Source organism: Branchiostoma lanceolatum, chromosome 7 (genome assembly GCF_035083965.1).
Source record: "Branchiostoma lanceolatum isolate klBraLanc5 chromosome 7, klBraLanc5.hap2, whole genome shotgun sequence".
Lineage (NCBI taxonomy): Eukaryota > Metazoa > Chordata > Leptocardii > Amphioxiformes > Branchiostomatidae > Branchiostoma > Branchiostoma lanceolatum.
Genome location: NC_089728.1, coordinates 21,527,348 through 21,545,989, shown reverse-complemented (window position 1 = coordinate 21,545,989; position 18,642 = coordinate 21,527,348). Strand labels below are relative to the sequence as shown.

The window sequence follows — 18,642 nt, the reverse complement described above, 5'->3', positions numbered from 1 at the left end:
AATTCAACGTTTTCATCACTCAGATGTCAGATTTTATGTCCCTTCCCAGCAGTTTTACAAGTTGAACAAAAAGCTAGGGTCGGCAGGTTTTTGCTATGATTGGTCCTGTACCCAGAAACACAACATTTTTTTCCTCCAGAACCTGTTTATCTTAAAGATAATTATGTAGCAGTACTTCATGATTATATGCATGCGTGTGTGTATCACTACTGTGCACACTTGTGTATTATAATACTGTAAATCACTTTAATATAGCGGCAGGAAAATATAGCAGTTGAGGGAAAATGGAGTAGGTCACGGCACTTAATTTTAGCGATGGGAACAAACATTACTGTCTAAAATATTAGTGATCAAATATTTGCGATGATGAAATTTTAGCTGTTGACTAGTGGCTGTTAAATCAGCTAAAATTAAGTTACAATTAACAAATCAAGAATTACAGTACTTACCGGTGAAACTTGCACGCATGAGGCACTTGTAGAGTTGGGACACTGAGGCATGCTGGGAGTAGGGTCGGCACCGCTCCCGTTGCTATGGAGACCGAATGACCTGCTTCGACCACAATCTAACTGGGATACAGACATCACGACTTTCACAAATCTGATTTTCATATAATGCAGGTCATATATTCATCTTTTCATGACAAAAACGGAAACATAATGTGAGTGATAATTGTTATGGAGACGAAATGACCTGATTTAACCACAATCTAACGGGTACAGACATCACGATTTTCACAAATTTGATTTTCATATGTAGGTCATATGTTCATCTTTTCAGAAAAGCATAGGGCAAAATGGAAACTAAAGGGAATAAATAAGATTAGTTAATTGTTATGGAGATGAAATGACCTGATTTGACTACAATTTAATGGGTAGTCAGACATGACAATTTTCATATGTAGGTCAAATGTTCACCATTTTTACAGCAGTGCTAAGCAAAAGGGCAACTTAAAAGAATGAAAGCAGGTTATACAACTAAGGAAGTACTTAAGCAGGAAAAAAATCTTAGCCCTAAGCTACAATATTCAAAATACAGTCCAACCTGTACAAATGACCACCTGCCTATACATAAGTACCACCCGGCCAATTTGACCACTTCTTCGTGGTCACTTAGATAATTTTTCCCATTGACACAAGCATTAAGAATCCTGTCTATAGTGACCACCTGTCCACATAGACCAGATTTCATCAGTCTGCTGAGTGGTCTTCAAGGCAGTTTTTGCTATGTGTTGTTTACCTATCTCTTTATGGCAGTGCCGATGTGCGCTCGATCTGCCAGGCCGCTCTATCAGCATAAAAATAACACCCTCCTTTGTGGCTCAAAACAGACAAGTTTGTTCCTTTTTGCGATCTGATATCTTTAAACAAGAAGTTTTCGGCTCATTCCTGCTGCTTTTGGTGCTTTGTTTGGCATATTTTCGGTTCAATATGTGTTGCAACTTGACAATTTTTTTGCCGTTTATCCGTTTATTGGTGATCATAGGCTTTGCGTATATGGGGTTTGATAAACAATGGCGTTAAGGGGAAACGGTCTGGGATTTCACAATCCTTTGCAGTTGGTCGGTTTTTTAAACAAAGCGTATTGCAATTAACTGGTTTCTACTGAGTGTATAAGGATTAGAAGATTTTTGTGGTGTTTTAAGTTCGCAGTTGAAACAGATCTTCAGTAGATGTAGTAATGTGCAGTGTCATGAATCTGCAACAAAGAGGTCACCACAAAAAAGGCAAAAATAAAACCACTGCGAACATTTTGAGATGTCCAGTATTGTAATGTAAGACTTACAATACTGGTAGCTGCCACAGTAAGGATGGTGATGAGCACTAGCAGGGCCAGACACCTCCTCAGCCACCAGAACCTGGACGTCATGGAGGCCAGGAAGCTGAACGTCGGGTGTCGGTGCTTTTTGTAACACTGCAGAAAAACAGCACGTAGAATGGAGGAAACTTGACGTTAATTTCATGGTTGTGCATGGGTGGGGGTTATTTGCATCCGCACAAGACCTCAATGCCCTGCAGTGGCCCCTTCTTTCTGAAAGGAGGAGGAACGCCCGCCTCACCTTTTTCTACAAGCTAGCTAACAATCATATTAACATAAACACTGACAGTCTATTGAAACCAGCTCAGGGGCGCACCCAGGGTAGTCACGAAATTTCAAACAATCAACGCCAGGGCAGACACATACAAATATTCAATATTTCCCCCGTACCATTCCCCAGTGAAATGCCCTGCCTGGCACGGTTGTGACGGCTCCCACTGTTGAGTCTTAACGTGCCAGGCTGGAGGCCTGCCCGCCTTAGCTCAGGACCTCCCCCCCCTACTTTGCCCCCCACTGGGTCATCTGGGGGTATTCATGATGATGATGACAAGGAAGATGCCAGGCCGGGACTGGTCTTTGGGTCAGACCGCTCATCTGTTATTAAGTATTTAACAGTGATCAGATTACATTATACCAAGGTTAGGATTTTTTCAAGGACTAGATTTTAGCAAAATCGTGGCATGATTTGAACTAATTCGTGTCTTTTTGACATTAAACAAACCAATTTTGTCAAAATGATGGAATGGTAATAATTTTGGTCCCGTATCATCATCAAGATTCTGTCAAACGTCGGGATAATATTTGTAAACTTTGAATGTCCTACAGCAGAAATTGGCAAGGAGAAGGTTAAAAAGATTGATGCAAAAGTGATATCCCTGATTGTAAGAATGGCGGACACTACCGTAGATTATATACAAACTGATGCTGAGAAGGAAAGCTTGTTACCTGTATGTTTTCTGCAAAGCTGAGAAATAAGACCAACAGCAGTGTGAGGGTGCTGAGAAGATAGCTCCAAATCAGGATGGGGGTTCTACATGGGGGGCAAGAAGGACAAGTCGGTGATAGCTCTCCTTTAATTTTTTATCAATACATATCAGAATCTATGATCTAAAATCTATGGTGCATATCTTACAAGTCTTATTCATTTCTTGCGTCTTCTTTTTACACCAACTAAAACAGCAGAATTTTTGTGCTTTTGTTTTCGATATGGTGATGCAAATGTTATAATTTAATTGTTATTCAAATGTTTTACTTTTCAATTCAAATTTCAATTAACTAATTTTTCTGTCAGTGCAACTGCAATATCAGGGTATTGCCAGTTCTTGATGTTGCTGATTACTTTATATTTCCTAATTGATACTTTTTGACAATTGAAAAAAAAAACATGCTATAACAAAACGCTTACTGGAGACTATACATTGCAATGCAATCATTAGATTTTCAATTATGAAAAGTATAATTTTCCACTCACTTAGGAAGAACAGTAAAATGGACGATTGCCATGGAAACGAAGATCATGAAGGCACACAGCACGTTGAACTTGAACATTGGCACTTTCATCTCTCGATACTGTGTGGGAAAAAATCAGTTACAACATTGAGTTTTGAACATTAGTGTCAACATGGTACTTTCAATGGATGGAAGACTTTTTCTACTTTAATACAAAAGTCAGCCCATTCTTTAACCTGTGTCACATTAATTAAGCCTAGTTATTCTAGGCCTTGACACTAGGAGGGTTAAAAGCCTCAATTTGTATGAAATGTTTGTTGCCTATCTTCAAAATGCACATTAATTATGAAATATGAAAAAAAACCGTAACTAAGCTGATGGTTTAAGTTGAACATCTTAGACCATTAGCTTGGTTGCATGAAATTTATTTGTTTCCCTCTACATGCACTGGAATCGAATGGATTTCAGGAATATCTTTGCATCAACAAACATTTGAAATCATTTGAGATGACAAGACTGAGAAATATAAACCTTTTAGTATCATGCACTGTGGATAAGCTGTAGTTGCAATTCAGTGTTGCTGTCCTCAGTGCTGAACGCTCGGTGGTTACTTGTGATTCTATGACACAACAGAAAAAGACCCTGATGCTTATCATATTCCATGATACACACCTTCTCCTGCCATTCTGGGTTCTTGAAGCCCAGGGTCAGCCTGTGCATGTCTGGTGACTTGATCCACTGCCTGTGGTAGAAAATATCACAACAACTTTAACAAAAACTCATTTTTTTGGTCCCTAACTACTATACAAAAAGAAACAAGACTACAAAGTTCCAAAAAGGATCATACTTTTTTTTCATCCCTTCCATCACAGTTTAAAGATAGATGTTATGGTAAATAAACACTTCCCTAAATTTCAATGCCAATTTTCAAAGGCCATAAAACTATATTGAACTTTTATACTCTATGGATGCTCTTACTTTTTTTTTAGTTATTTTATTGATCATCCCATCAAAGCATCAACAGAGAAACTTTGATAGAAATATTACCAACTTGGCAGAATAATAATCACCTTTAGTTAGCAGTAATGACCATGATTAAGTTATAATAAGCTGTTCTTACTTGTGTGTAGTGATGCCTTCTATGGCCTGTTCCATCCTTTCATTGATCTGGTCTTCCAAGGCACATGGCTGGACACTGGCACTGTGGGAGGGAGGATTGTCAGACATACTGTACATGCATTCAAGTTCACATGGTTCGTATTTCACGTCAAGGCGATAATGGAGTGTTTGCAGTGGTTTTGAGTTCGCGGCAGTGCTACAGTCACATACTGCTGCAGTATTGGACAAAAATATTTGCGGTGGTTTTTAAGTTAAGCATACAAACACAGAGATACAATAATGATATTCCTTGAAAAAAGGCCTTGGCAAAAGAGTGTAATCTTTCAAGGTTAAATAAAGGTTGAAAAAAGTCTTCGTTCTTTGCCATTGACAGCAATGTTTTTTTCATTATTCATACCAATGGATGACTTTGTATAAAGCTTTAAAATCTATATATAAAGGATTTCTTATTATGAAAAAGTTTCAAATTTGTTGTATTGAGCAACTGCAAAGAAGTATAATACTGTGCAGCTAAAATATTTTTGGGCAAAGATTGATGAACAAATCTGATTCCTTACCTTACATCTGAACAGGGCACTGAGTTTATCCTGATCACATTCACATGTACCTGGTCTGGGTGCTGTGGATTAAAAATAAATTATATCTAGTTCTCAACAAATTACCTCAGTTCAAGTCAATATAGGATCTTTGTCAGAGCAAAGTCTTTCATGCATGTGAAATCAAATAAATCAAGTTTGTTTTGTCAATTCAGTTCATTACTTGTTATTGTATAACTTAACACTGTATGAATACCCCTTTAGCGATTTTGTGGAAAAGACTTAGACTGTATTCCGCAGTAGTCCTTTTTAGAATAGTTCTTTGTTCCACTTGTTAACTGTGCTATCTTGTATAGTACTGTATATAGACTTTTTATAAATACTGTTACATGTTGCAATTAGCCCTTAGGCAAGAACTTGAAAATAAACCTATATTGAGACCCTTACCGCTGTAGGTGACGTGGGTCTGGGAGACTCAGGCGTTAGGTAGATGTTCCTGTTTCGACTGATGTCGGGTAGGTCCTGGAAGGGTTTGTGGGCACCCCAGGTGGACAGGTACCGCGTCATGCGCACCGACGCCCGCTGCTTGTTGTCCCTGGCTAACTTTCTGTGCTGGGACATGTGTGGGGTCACCCTGTTTCTGGCCTGAAATTAAGCACAACTGTTAAAGGCAACCAAAGCAATATCAGCGCCCAAATTATGGAAATAAAATGCTGAAATCTTTATGGTAGTGACATTTACTAACACTATTTAGCATATTTGTGCAATGACTTCATATTTTGAACATTTTAAAACCACGTAAAAACGTACCGTACAATGATTCCCTTACTTTCACGAGCCTACAAAAAACCCTGGTGACGACATTTGGTGAGTTCCCACATCACAACGATGCCGTATGCATGATGGACGTCACTATACATTGTGATAGTGTTGTTTGAACTAAATATATATGGAAATTACTAAATAAATTGGCTTTCAAAATCCGATTTTCAGGCCCAACTATTGCTTGGGTTTCCTTTAATCCACAGTTTTTGGAGTCGACTTGGGGATGTGTGTGAGGAACTTTTGGGCTGCTCAAGTGGAGTTTTCCTACAAAAAAGGCTACTTGAGTGGCCTAGGGTTCTGCTTTCACAGTCCTGAGTCCAATTTGTCTAAAATACTCATGTGTAAACCATGCCACAGTTTCTTGGGCCACACCAATTCAATATGTTGGCTCTCAGATTTTCCAAATATGTGCTATATGGAAAAATATCATAAAAACAAAGCCTGAGGACTAGGTTTATGCCTTGATGCATTCGGTAATTTATCAAATGAATATAGTCATATTCAAGTTTAATTCCCTGTTCTCTACTTTTTTGATGTCCAGTTGATATATTTACATATTCATATTTATATATTCACCTTGAAATGTCTGAGAATCAAGGAAATAGATTGGTGTGGCCTTGAGTAACTAAGTAAAGGCACTAACTGAATGATCCACATCTTATCAGCAAGCTCTAACAAACTATGTACATTTTGTAAAACACATGTACTGAAAGTCTATTTTCTTTCTGTCATCCAAGCTACTTATTTTTTGGCTTTCAAAGCAGTTGTTAAGCCCCTGTCACACATAATCTTCCAAGTAAGTAAAGGTACTAAGTGAATAATCCTACCTATCTTACCAGCAAGCTCTTACAAATTATGTACATTTGCAAAACACACAGAAAGTCTATTTTCATCGTAAGCTGCCAGAATCTTTCCTAAAAAGACATCACAAGGAGAGGCAGACCCATTTAGAATTCATCAAAAGAGGGTTTATACAAAAAGGAATGATGCCCTGGTGAGCAGTTAAATGAACTTCCTAATAAGATGAAGGGCGGTCTGACGTCAATAAGCTTAGGCACACTTTGCCCCAGGGCATTTTAATAAATGACCAGGAAACAAAAACAAAAAAGTATTACTGGAGATTAGATTTTTAAGCAACAACCTATGTACCTTGTTCAACCTAATGTTGTGGTTGTTTAACTCTATCTTTTAAGCTATCTAGTACGTACTTCTAACATGCGCTACACTATGAAAGGGGCGCCAGTGTAACAAAAATGAAAGCAGACCTGCAATGGATGTCACTTGAGGACAGGAGAACAATGTCCAGACTTTGCATGATGTACAAGATGACTAATAAACTTGTGGACGTACCGACTGATAAGTATCTAATGCCAGCTCAGAAGAGGACCAGAAATAGTCATGCTTTTAAGTACCAGAGTTATCAGCCAAGGATTGACGTGTTCAAAAATTCGTATTTCCCGAGAACCATAGTAGAATGGAACTCGTTGTCATCAAGTACTGTAGGAGCTTCATCACTAAGTAGCTTTAAAGAACGGTTGCAGTCAGATATGCAAAGACTAGGTGTAACAGACCGTTCGGTGTAATATGACCAGCTGCTGCCGCGCCGCGTGCCTGCGAAGCTGGTGTGTTACGCCTGATGGCGGTTATACCGGCTATATAGATACAGATACAGATACTATGTTTCTTAAGCTTTACAATCAATTAGAAGTTTGTCTATCCTTCAGTGAAACATACAAGAGGGAATTTCAATACATACCTGTACATGTACTAGTACTTGAAATATTCAACTTGAGTATGAGGTAGGAGAAGGGTGCCTGGCTTGGCTTTGTTAACGATTTTACATATAGCTTTTCCATATGTGCTTCGGTTTTGTGCTGTATTTGTTTATTCTATGTATTCTAGTCTTGCGTTTTGTGTAGTACTGCACCTTCATGTGTGCTTTGTGAAAATTTGTATTGAATTTTAAATATTGTTCCCATGGCTAACCCTTTGTAATAGCCTTCGGTTAGTAAGGGTAGCCCTGGCTGTACTTTTTTTACAGCCAAATAAATAAATCAAACCAAGTGTGCCTTGAATTAAGATACATAACGTTACATATCTACTACACTCCATGCGTACCTTAGGATCTATGACAAAGAAAGTTTCCACATTGTTCTCCTTTAAGTAGTCGTCCCTGAGATGGCCGTCCCCTGGCTCCACCTTGTAGTAACCCTGCAGCTCGTCCAGCGTTGCCTTGGTGATGTGAACTCTCCTGGGTAAATCAACCAATCAAAATGCCTGGGTCAGTCATCATGAGGAAGGCCGTAGTACAGCTAAAAAATGAAGCCAAGTCAGTTTCTTGAGTTTATCATTTACATTTTGTAATCACATTAAATATCTGTGGCAGCTTATTCTATTAAAAACAGTTTTCTGGAGGCATATCTTATGACCTCTAAAAAACCGGAAGTACTGTTTTTTGGTGCGATATTTTGTTTGTTTGTCGTGTTGTGTGTAGTTATCTAAATGTTGTAGAGTAACAGGATGTGAGGCAGGAAATGATGTAATCAAAGACTGGCAGGATGGTATGGTTGGTTTGGCCAGAGTCCAAAGAGCAACAGGCTTAGATTTGAACATTTTAGACCATCAATTTTGTTACATGAGATCTCTCTGTTTCCCTCTGTCTGTAGTAGCATTATTTTTCTTTCAAAAACAACGTTCTTGCAATGGAATGGATCTCGGACATGTCTGCATCAACAGGCATTTTAATCATTTGAAATAACAAGATTAGATAACTCCATTTTTCTGTAGACGAGCCGCAACTGCAATTTACATTGCTGTCCTCGGTGCTGAATTTTGGGTGGTAGTTATGATTCAAGGACACAACAGAACTTTGAAAATTGATAACTTTAATCATTAACTGAGACCAAGAAGAAGCTACTCATTTATTGATTTATATCTAATAATGTCCACATTTAGTCACCTTCCAAAAGCTGAAAGAATGAAGTTCCCATCATTTACCACTATAGAATTATAGTATTTTCTCATTTATTATGCAAATTAGGTCTTCGATCGGGCAGACATGTTTGTCCGCACCATTGTTAATGTGATGAATCCAGGTGTGTCACTATTGGACCGAATGGAGATCTGGTAGTGACCACGTCCTTGTACAACACGGTAACCATCTTTTCAAACCACACAGATGGTTAATGTACATGCATGTATATCCGTAATCATCGTTGTGGGGGTTCCCTTCAGATTGTGCTATGAACATGACTTTTTTTATTATAATATTTGATGAGTATTATGTTTTGTGCCTGTCTGTACATAAGGATCAATAGAAATAGACTAAGTGAAATGACTGTTGAAAACGTCACAGCTACAGCATAATAGTATGTCTGTTTGTGAACCCCAACAACTGATGATTGAAAAATCTTTTTTTGCAAAAAATTGCATGTTTTCTGGTGGTTTGAGAGGCGAAATGCCTGAGAACATAACCTTCAACCTATTCTTCTGATTTACCCGGTTTCAATCATTTGTGTAAAGCATCTCGACTCGAGACTGGAAGGTCTCGACATTATCAAGTAAGCAAGTAAGCAAGTATAAAGCATGCTTCTTAAGCTTTTCAAAATCCACACCCACGTCTTATTAATTATCAGCATTAAAAGACAGAAGTTGTTTGCTTCCTTCTTTATTTGCAGATTTCAAACATGTTGTTGCTGATCTCCTGATTTGTTTGATTTACAGATGTTAGTAATCCATTCCTTTTACTTGTCTTTGACAATGGTAGTCAAAGTAGAGACATAGGCTTACATCGGATTAGGCTTCCTAGTTTTCTTGTACGGATTTATTCAATACCTTTGTACAGAATATTCCTTGTGTCTGTAGCCTCTGTTTGATCAGAAAAGTTCAAAGGATATGTTCTAATCCTCTTTGGTGCCCGCCCGGGATAAACATCAATGTCGAAGATTGTCTACATTGATATTTTTTTTTAAATCAGTATCAGAAGAACATACATGTAAAACAGCTTTCAAAGTCTCCGATGAATCACGTCTTGGTAAGAATAACCACTATCCATGACATTTGCTTTATGTTGGTGTGATTTTAGGATATAGTTTTGGTTGTGCATCAATAGTTATATAGTTACGCAATCACTTCAAAGTGACAGAGGCTCTTCAGTGATCATTCTTACAACACAAATTAAAGTCCTGCGGCTTCTTAAGTGCAAATGACGACAAAGAATGATTATCAACAGAGTCGTTTTCTAACCAACAATACAAAAGCAAAATTGTTGACCAATTGAAGATGCAGAATTCACACTACATGTAAGACAAAACAAAGTACTTTTTTTTCTCTATGCCTTGCAAACAGGCTGGAAGGAAAAATATCATGACAAATGCAGACAAATATCGGCTAACATTAATCTCACATGGGCGTCAGAGAGTCAAAACTTTCAGCATGATCTTTTGGACTGTTTGGTTCAAACGGGAGAGACAATATAGGGTATATTCATCAAGCATTGCTGTGCAAAGGTATTATGAAAAACGCACAAAACGATTAGGAAGCCTACGCCAACGTGATACTACGACTCTACTTGGACTTTGTTCTGAAGAAGAGATAAAGACAAGTAAAAGAAATGGATTACCAACATCGCCAAAACAAACAGATCAGGGGATCTGCGAAAACTGCTTGATGTAAGGACAAAAACAAAGTACATGACAACAGGCTGGAAGGAAAAAATGAAAGCAAACACAGACAATTATCTGCTAACGTTAATCTTACGTGGGCGTCAGAGAGTCAAAACTTTCAGCATGATCTTTTGGACTGTTTGGTTTCAAACGGGAGAGATAATATAGGGTCTATTCATCAAGCACTGCTGTGCAAAGGTATTAAGGAAAATGCAAAAAGGATTAGGAAGTCTTAATGCCGATGTGATCCTACGACTCGACTTGGACTTCATTCTAAAGAAGAGATAAAGACAAGTAAAAGAAACGGATTACCAACATCGCCAAAACAAACAGATCAGAGGATCAGCAAAAACTGCTTGATGTAAGGACAAAAACAAAGTACATGACAACAGCCTGGAAGGAAAAAATCATGACAAACACAGACAATTATCAATATCGGCTAACGTTAATCTTCTGTCAGAGAGTCAAAACTTTCAGCGTGATCTTTTGGACTGTTTGGTTTCAAACGGGAGAGATAATCTAGGGTCTATTCATCAAGCACTGCTGACCAAAGGTATTAAGGAAAATGCAAAAAGGATTAGGAAGTCTTAATGCCGATACGATCCAACGACTCTACTTGGACTACGTTCTAGAGAAGAGATAAAGACAAGTAAAAGAAACGGATTACCAACATCGCCAAAACAAACAGATCAGGGGATCAGCAAAAAACTGTTTGATGTAAGAAGCATAAAATACCCTGTAATCGTATGTCTACCTCAGAACAACCTCTAGCTGGTGTGTCGTCAACAACCGTTGAAATCATGGCAGACAACCTCGCAGCCAACGTTGTACCAAGCGTCACCACAGACAATTTGCAAAGAGGCAACATGCTGCGAGCAAGTCAAAATGTGAGCACTGTGAAAAGAATCTTCAGGCCACCTGATGGTGACGACAACCCCTGCATACAGCCGTATGCTGTCGGATACCAAGATAATGATGATGTTAACGATGGCAAACCCATAAACCGTGAAGACACCTCCTGCATCCAGCCGTATCCTGTCGAATATCTAGGTGATGATTATGCTAAAAAACCCATACAATTTGATGAAGCAGCATCCAATGGACAAACGACCCAGCCCATGCCTCCTGATGTCGATATTCAACCATACGCTGTTGAATACCTATGCCAGGATGATGTAACGTTTGTGACGTCAAATTGGGGAAAAGCGAAAACATCAGAAGCGGTGGCAACTGGTAGCAAGGAAACCCCAATCTACACGGCTGCACATGACTCATCCGGGAAAACTTCAACCGTGACCTTGTATAACAGTAACAACAAGCTACACCCTAACCCAACGTACGCCCCAAACACCCCGAACACAAACTCGATCGCACACCCAAACTCCGAAGACCCTAATCCAATTTACAGGCAAAATGCTGAGAACGCCAGTTTGACAGACCAACAATATGCCGTGGATGCTACTCCTATCTTTCTGCAAAATGCTGTGAACTCTAATCCAATTTATCCGCAAAATGACATGAACCCCAATCCGATAATCCCACAAAACACTGGGAACGCCAATCTGATGGACAAACTAAACGCTGTCCCTGAACCCGCAAGTCTAGCCGACGATGAGGACATCCAGCCATACGCTATTGGATACCAGGACGAAAATGACAACGACAATAACAGAGACTCAAAACATGATGACATCCAGCCATATGCTATTGGATACAAGGAAGAAATTGATGATGACAATAACAGAGACCCAAAACATGATGACAACCCCGACATCCAGCCATATGCAGTTAGATACAAGGACGAAGATGACAACGACAATAAAAGACATCCAAAACATGATGACAACCCAGACATCCAGCCATATGCTGTTAGATACCACTACCAGGATGTAAGTGACAACGACAATAACAGACATCCAAAACATGACGACAACCCCAACATCCAGCCATATGCAGTTAGATACAAGGACGAAGATGACAACGACAATAACAGACATCCAAAACATGACGACAACCCCGACATCCAGCCATATGCTGTTGGATACAAGAAGAACGACAATGATGACAACGACAAACACACCAAACGTGATGACAACCCCGACATCCAGCCGAAAAAAAATGCGATTGGATACAAGGAGAAAGAACAAACATTGTGCGGTAAGTTATGTCACTCTGTTACATCATATTGAGCATTTTACAGTGTAGTGTGAGTTAAGATGCCTTGAATATTGTTTTTTATGGGATTAGATCCAGGACATTTTTTGGGTCAAATCAATAGAAGAATTAAGTTTTAAGAATTTATGGCTGAAAATTGGAAACAACACAGTGACTACAATCATTATTTTCAAGCTTAGTCCGACATTTCCTGACATCGCCCTATTCTGAGGGCATTTTCTTCCAAAATCTTCAGTATGGGTCTCAATGAGATAATTGCCATAGATCAAAGTCCTTTTTTTTTTTACTGAAAACAAGACAGCGGAAATTAGATTACTAACACTACAAGTTGACAAACAAGTATCCAGAAACACACTGCAAAGTAAAGGTAAAAGTTACAAATTAAAGACGTCTACCCAAAATTTCTTAACATCGCACAAGTTTGTCCAATGGTTGTTCCACCTATCTGAAAGGTATTTGGGGGAGGGGGATCAGAATATTGTTTCTGTCTAATGCATCTGTTGCCTAAGCCAAGTTCAATATCAAATTGCCAATAAAATCATGTTTTTGGATTTAGAAAAAATAGTAGCTGCAGAACCAGAACATTTGCAATATCCCCTGTTAAACGATTTTTAATTATGTTCTCTATCAATTGCTCGACTATTTTCAGAATAAAATGCCCAAACACATTAACTCGGTGTGGCTTGAAAATGGCCAGATGATTTAATGTTACGTATCTAATTTTTTAGGAGGCAGATATCTGCGCTTATCGGCTGCTTTGATAACAACTGTTGTCCTGTTGTCATCAGTCATCAGTGGAATTATCGGCGGGGTATCATTCAACAACCGGGATATTCAAACCGTAAGCTTGCAAGCTTTCTCGCTCTTTACAGAGACTCATGTGATCAATGCCTTTACTATTTACATGAGAAATAAAAGAAAAATACTAAAACAGCATCAAATCAATCTTCTCTCACAGCCAATATTTGCCAATGACTTTACCGGTATCTGGACAACCACGCAGACGTCAACTTCCAACAGCACGCAAGGTACCTTTATTTGTTGGGTTGGTTGGTTTGATGGTTGGTCAGTTGGTAGGAAAGAGGGGAGCAGGTATTTGGTTGGTTGATCAGTGTTTGATTTTGGTTGGTTGGTCGGTTGGTCGGTCGGTAGGAAAGAGGGGAGTAGGCCATATCCCTGCTGTATCCAACTGATTACATTGCATTTGTTATGTTTAGCCATACCTAGTATGGCTCAACATATTGTTTTTGTTCACGTTCTTCTTCTCCTCCTGCCAAATCTTCAAATGGAATCTACTCCGTCAGTTTTGGGCCAAACGACCTGAAATTTGGCATGTAGGTAAAGATGGCAAATACCCTTAGGTGATTTTTCATTTGTTTCGAAACAGGCCTTAAAAACATTTTTATGGAGGTTTTTTGGGGCATTTTTAGACAATTTTTATATTTTGGGCTCCTGTGCCCTGGTATTGCAAGCAAGTGACCTGAAATTCGGTACAAGGGTGCCTTGAACATGTCCCTACAGGACTTCAATCACATTTCTGGTGTACATCACTTCAGAATGCTTCATTTTGGGGACTTTTGGACCCATTTTCAGACCAAAAACAGGCCAAAAGTGGTATCCACGTTCCATGTTCTATTTGCTGCTGGCCAAGGAATCCATGTTCTATCTAAGGATCCCCGCGTTCCATTTGCTACTGGCCAAAGAACACTGTTCTATTTAGGTTAACTGAGGTCATATTGCAGGAACACACGCAAGCCTTTGCAGTAAGAAGCTCTTGGGGTCTCGCAGAACTTGTAGAGAGAGTTTTTGTACGGGTGATTTTGGAACAGTCCATTTATGCATCAGGAGGGAGATTGTCGAAGTATAATGCTCTCGCAAATGTTGCCTTTCTACATGCAGTTAATATTTCGATTTGCCCAGGTGTTATTTTGGGACATCCCACTTCTTGCATGGGGAGGAGTATGGCTAAACATGCTGTATTTGCTCAGGGGCAAATGACGGCCTTTCTAGTTATTAGTGACTTTAAGTTATTAACATGATAGTCTATATCATACCAAAGCACAGATGAAAGAATAATGTTGCATCTACATTTGCCTTGTCAATGCAACGCATTTCCTTAAAATCAGTATCATAATGTGTCATATTCATCCGTTTTAAAGACCAATACCAAGCAATTGTGATGGACAACTTGAGCACTAGGGCTTACAGGAAAAATGATAGACAGACTGAGTAGAAAGGCACTGTAATGATCTTTGCTCTGTGATTAAGCTTTGACATATGGCATATGCGCAACCCATTGTTGCACCTTTACAAATATGTGATTTCTGGATGTTAAAAGCTAAATCCTAGCGTTAGAAAGACAATAATATGACTTGGTGTAATTTTGAAATTATTTCATGCAGAGACCTATGAAGAAAACGGAAAAGCAGAGAAAATCATATTCGGGGGGGCTGGAAGACATTCTGGAGAACCGGGAAGCTTTCTTCTTAACCTCGGAGTGGCTGTGTCTGCGGAAAACGAAATATTTGTGGCTGATTATTACTGGGGACGAGTGCAGGTCTTCAGTATGAAGGGGAGCTTCCTCCGCCTCTTCCCAACGGTAGTCCCCAGTGGCAATGGAAATCAAACGATGCGCCCTTCTGATGTCGCCATTGACGGAGATGATCATTTGTGGGTGACGGGAGGACACGAAATCAATCATTATAATCATACAGTACGTGTAGCACAATATAATCGGAACGGTGTGGTACTAGCAAACTTTGAAGTTCAAGCCTTGGAGTCAAAGCCCAAGATCACTGTTGATGAATTCAATAACAAAATCATAGACGGTCTGGTCCAAATGTGGTTCTGATGTTCCATTCAAACGGCTCGTTGTACCACAGTTTTCAAACTCATACTGCACAAATTACTACAGACAACAAAGGAAATATTTTCGTTTCAAATCCTTCATCTGGTTTTGTCCAAGTGTACAACACCTCTGGACATTTGTTATTCAAATTTGGAGGTTTCGGAAGTGCTGAAGGAAAACTGCACAATCCACGAAGTATTTGTATTGATAGCTCGGGTCGCATCATTGTAGCCAATGAGGGAAACCATCGGGTAGACATGTTCACAAGTCATGGGGAATTTGTCCGCACCATCGTTAACGTGTCAGATCCAGGTGGTCTCGCTATCGGACCGAATGGAGATTTGGTGGTGACCGAGCCATATGGGAACCAGCGGGTTACCATTTTTCCACACCAAATGGTAACTTTGTAATCCGTAACTGTATACAGCCTGGCTTTGTTGACCAATCAGAAGCCTCCACTCTTATTGGTTACTCAGCCATCATGCCCGGATATGCCCCTTGGGAAAGGCACTTTACACGACTTTCCTCACTCCACCCAGGTGTGAATGGGTACCTGACTTCGGTTGGGGAAGGTCGTATTGAGGTCACCTGCTGGCGCCGAATGGCAGCCGCCCAGACTGCGATTGTTCCACAGAGTGCAAGTGCAAACTTTAAGATGTTCTGTATAATATGATTGTAAACCCTGCACCAATTCAGCACTGGCTGCCATTGCACGGGTTACTTCTGACCAATAAACCATTACGTCATCAGTATGGAGAAGGAGAAATCAGACTGTGATTTGTTCAATTTGTGGTTTTAGTGGTGATTTGCCAGGTGTTATGTTACCGTGAAAACCTTGTGGCAGGTCGTCAATCCTCAATACTAAGTAGTTTATCATGAACAGGATGATGATTGGTTCAGCGAAATTTGTTTTTCATACAAATTATTACTTGAGTTCCAGGAATCCATACCTTTGCCAAATGATGTTAACTTTTACCAATGATTTATCATAAAAGTTTCTCAATGATTATGCAAACAAGGTTGCATAAATTATATTGTATGAGTTGATGATATTTACCCAAATAGAACAAGATCAAAGTATGGAAGTGCTATATTGGCAAAGAAAGCTGTTCTAATAGTAGTTTCTTATCAGTTAGGCAAATAAGGCCCTGGCTTGTATACAATACTTTGATGATGATGAGGTTTGCTGTCAGCATGGAAAAATCAGAGAGAACTGTAGACCTGTTGCCCCCAACCCGACTAGCGTCACATGGACATAAACTCAGAAACTCACACACTCTGTCTCTACCTACATGTACTACTCGCACCAGTTCGTTCAGCAACAGTCCAGTGCCATCACTTCTAAGGATACATGTACTTAATGAAACAAAATGACACTGCTGCCTGATCAGTCTTATGTTAGAATCAATGGATTTGATGTTGTACATGTGTGTATTGGCTTTTAGATGTAACAGTATTTTATAACGATGAGTGGATTTTATGACAATACACATGTAAGTGCAATAGTTTCCTGAATATGTATGTTTCGTACGATGAATGTCGTAATCAAAGTAATAGGCGCAATTCAGCATATTGTAGTGCTGCCGGTTCTGTTGATGAATAAAACCATTTTTGATTGATTGATTGATATGGTGTCCTCGTATATAGGTCGACATCACAGAAATAGCACATTGAAAAGGAATTTCAACTCTTCCTCATCCTTATGCAAATAAGGCACTGACTTGCATCAAATGCATCTTTAAGTTATTATGATTAACTTAATAATCACCAAAAACAATGAAAATCCACCAAACCCTGCTTGAGTTATCCTCCTCCAACGTTTTAGACAAAAATACCCACTGCAGTTCCGAACAAGCTCCAAGGGGGCCAAACTTAGAGCTGACCTGGACGTTTATTTTCTATACCGGTACCCACCCCTACTATATACTACAGAACTACTACTACTACTACTACTAAACTACTACTACTACTACTGCTACTACTACTACTACTACTACTACTAATTCACTGCTACTAATACTACTACTTCTACCACTACTACACCTACTACTTCTACTACTGCTACTATATTAACCTACCCAGGCCTTCCTCCTGACTCCATGTGGTTTGCTAGTGTGACGTGGTGTGACCAGACGTCGTATTGCCACTTGTGCAGACCGATCACCCCACACAGCACGTTCCCCGTGTGGACCCCCACACGCATGTTGATGTCAACTCCGGTCGCCCAGGCTACCTTCCTGAAGAACGGTAGGCAAGAAACATCCTTTCATGTATACAGGTTTGAATCATAAATTTGTGTGGGGTTGTGTGGCGCAACGGCAGAGCGTTCGGCTAAGAACCAAGTGGTTCCGGGTTTGAATCCTGTCATGTCAAAGATCTTGTGCCCTTGGGAAGGCACTTTACACAACATTCCTCACTCCACCCAGGTGTAAATGGATACCTAACCAGTGTAAACCCCCAGAACAGAGCCGCATGGAAGAGTGGTGTGACGACTATAGCCGACTGCTGCCCACCCGTGTCAGGGTCCCCGGCAGCAGTTTAACCAAATACTGGATACTACTACCTAGTACTACATATTTAACAAGAGCCAGCATTTTGATGACCGTCTGTTTTCTCCAGTCAGAATTGCCCTGATACATATGACACAGAGCCATCAAAAGGTTGGCTCTTGTCAAATATGTGGTTGTGAATAAAGACCTTTGTTATGAAAGAAACATCCTTATCTCAATATCTTTATTGATATTCTGTATATCAGAATAACTTTCGGTTCTGATATAGTTCGGTATGACATGCCAGGTTTGCAGATACACGGGTACATCAAATAATGTTTTTGTTCATATCCTCCTCCAAGTGTTGCTTAAAGCCATCTAGTGAGAATGCCCTGCTTGTACATTGATAAAAGATCTATTTCTTGATACAGTAAAACCTGGCTTATGCTTCGGCCCCATTTCAACTCCGGGGCCCAGCTGGGCTGTTTGCGAAAACGAAAATTTATATCAAGAATATTCACAATATATGGTTATTTATTTTAATTTTTAGTACACATTTTGTGTCTTTTGTTGTCTTTTATATCATATTTTTTGTTCCAACAAGCTGCCCGGCCAGACCTCGGATTGGAAATGGGACCAAAGCATAAGGTGACCTCTCAAAGAACTAAGCACAGGTGGTTTCTAAATAGACAGGAGGTCTTGAAAGACAGGTTACCGCC

At 39.6% G+C, this 18,642-nt stretch overlaps 1 protein-coding gene across 4 annotated transcripts in view; it reads right to left on the bottom strand.

Moving 5' to 3' along the window:
* Nucleotides 1–18,642, bottom strand: part of LOC136438144 (adenylate cyclase type 2-like) — a 109,702-nt gene that overhangs the window by 8,691 nt on the left and 82,369 nt on the right. For all 4 annotated transcript variants that reach the window (XM_066432868.1, XM_066432869.1, XM_066432870.1 and 1 more), the window contains 10 exons: nucleotides 17,513–17,671; nucleotides 7,866–7,998; nucleotides 5,370–5,567; nucleotides 4,944–5,005; nucleotides 4,388–4,468; nucleotides 3,940–4,009; nucleotides 3,290–3,387; nucleotides 2,764–2,848; nucleotides 1,786–1,914; nucleotides 450–569 (listed from right to left, as the gene is read on the bottom strand). In XM_066432868.1, the coding sequence (XP_066288965.1) occupies nucleotides 450–569; nucleotides 1,786–1,914; nucleotides 2,764–2,848; nucleotides 3,290–3,387; nucleotides 3,940–4,009; nucleotides 4,388–4,468; nucleotides 4,944–5,005; nucleotides 5,370–5,567; nucleotides 7,866–7,998; nucleotides 17,513–17,671 (1,135 nt within the window). The remainder of the gene's footprint in view (nucleotides 1–449; nucleotides 570–1,785; nucleotides 1,915–2,763; nucleotides 2,849–3,289; nucleotides 3,388–3,939; nucleotides 4,010–4,387; nucleotides 4,469–4,943; nucleotides 5,006–5,369; nucleotides 5,568–7,865; nucleotides 7,999–17,512; nucleotides 17,672–18,642) is intronic.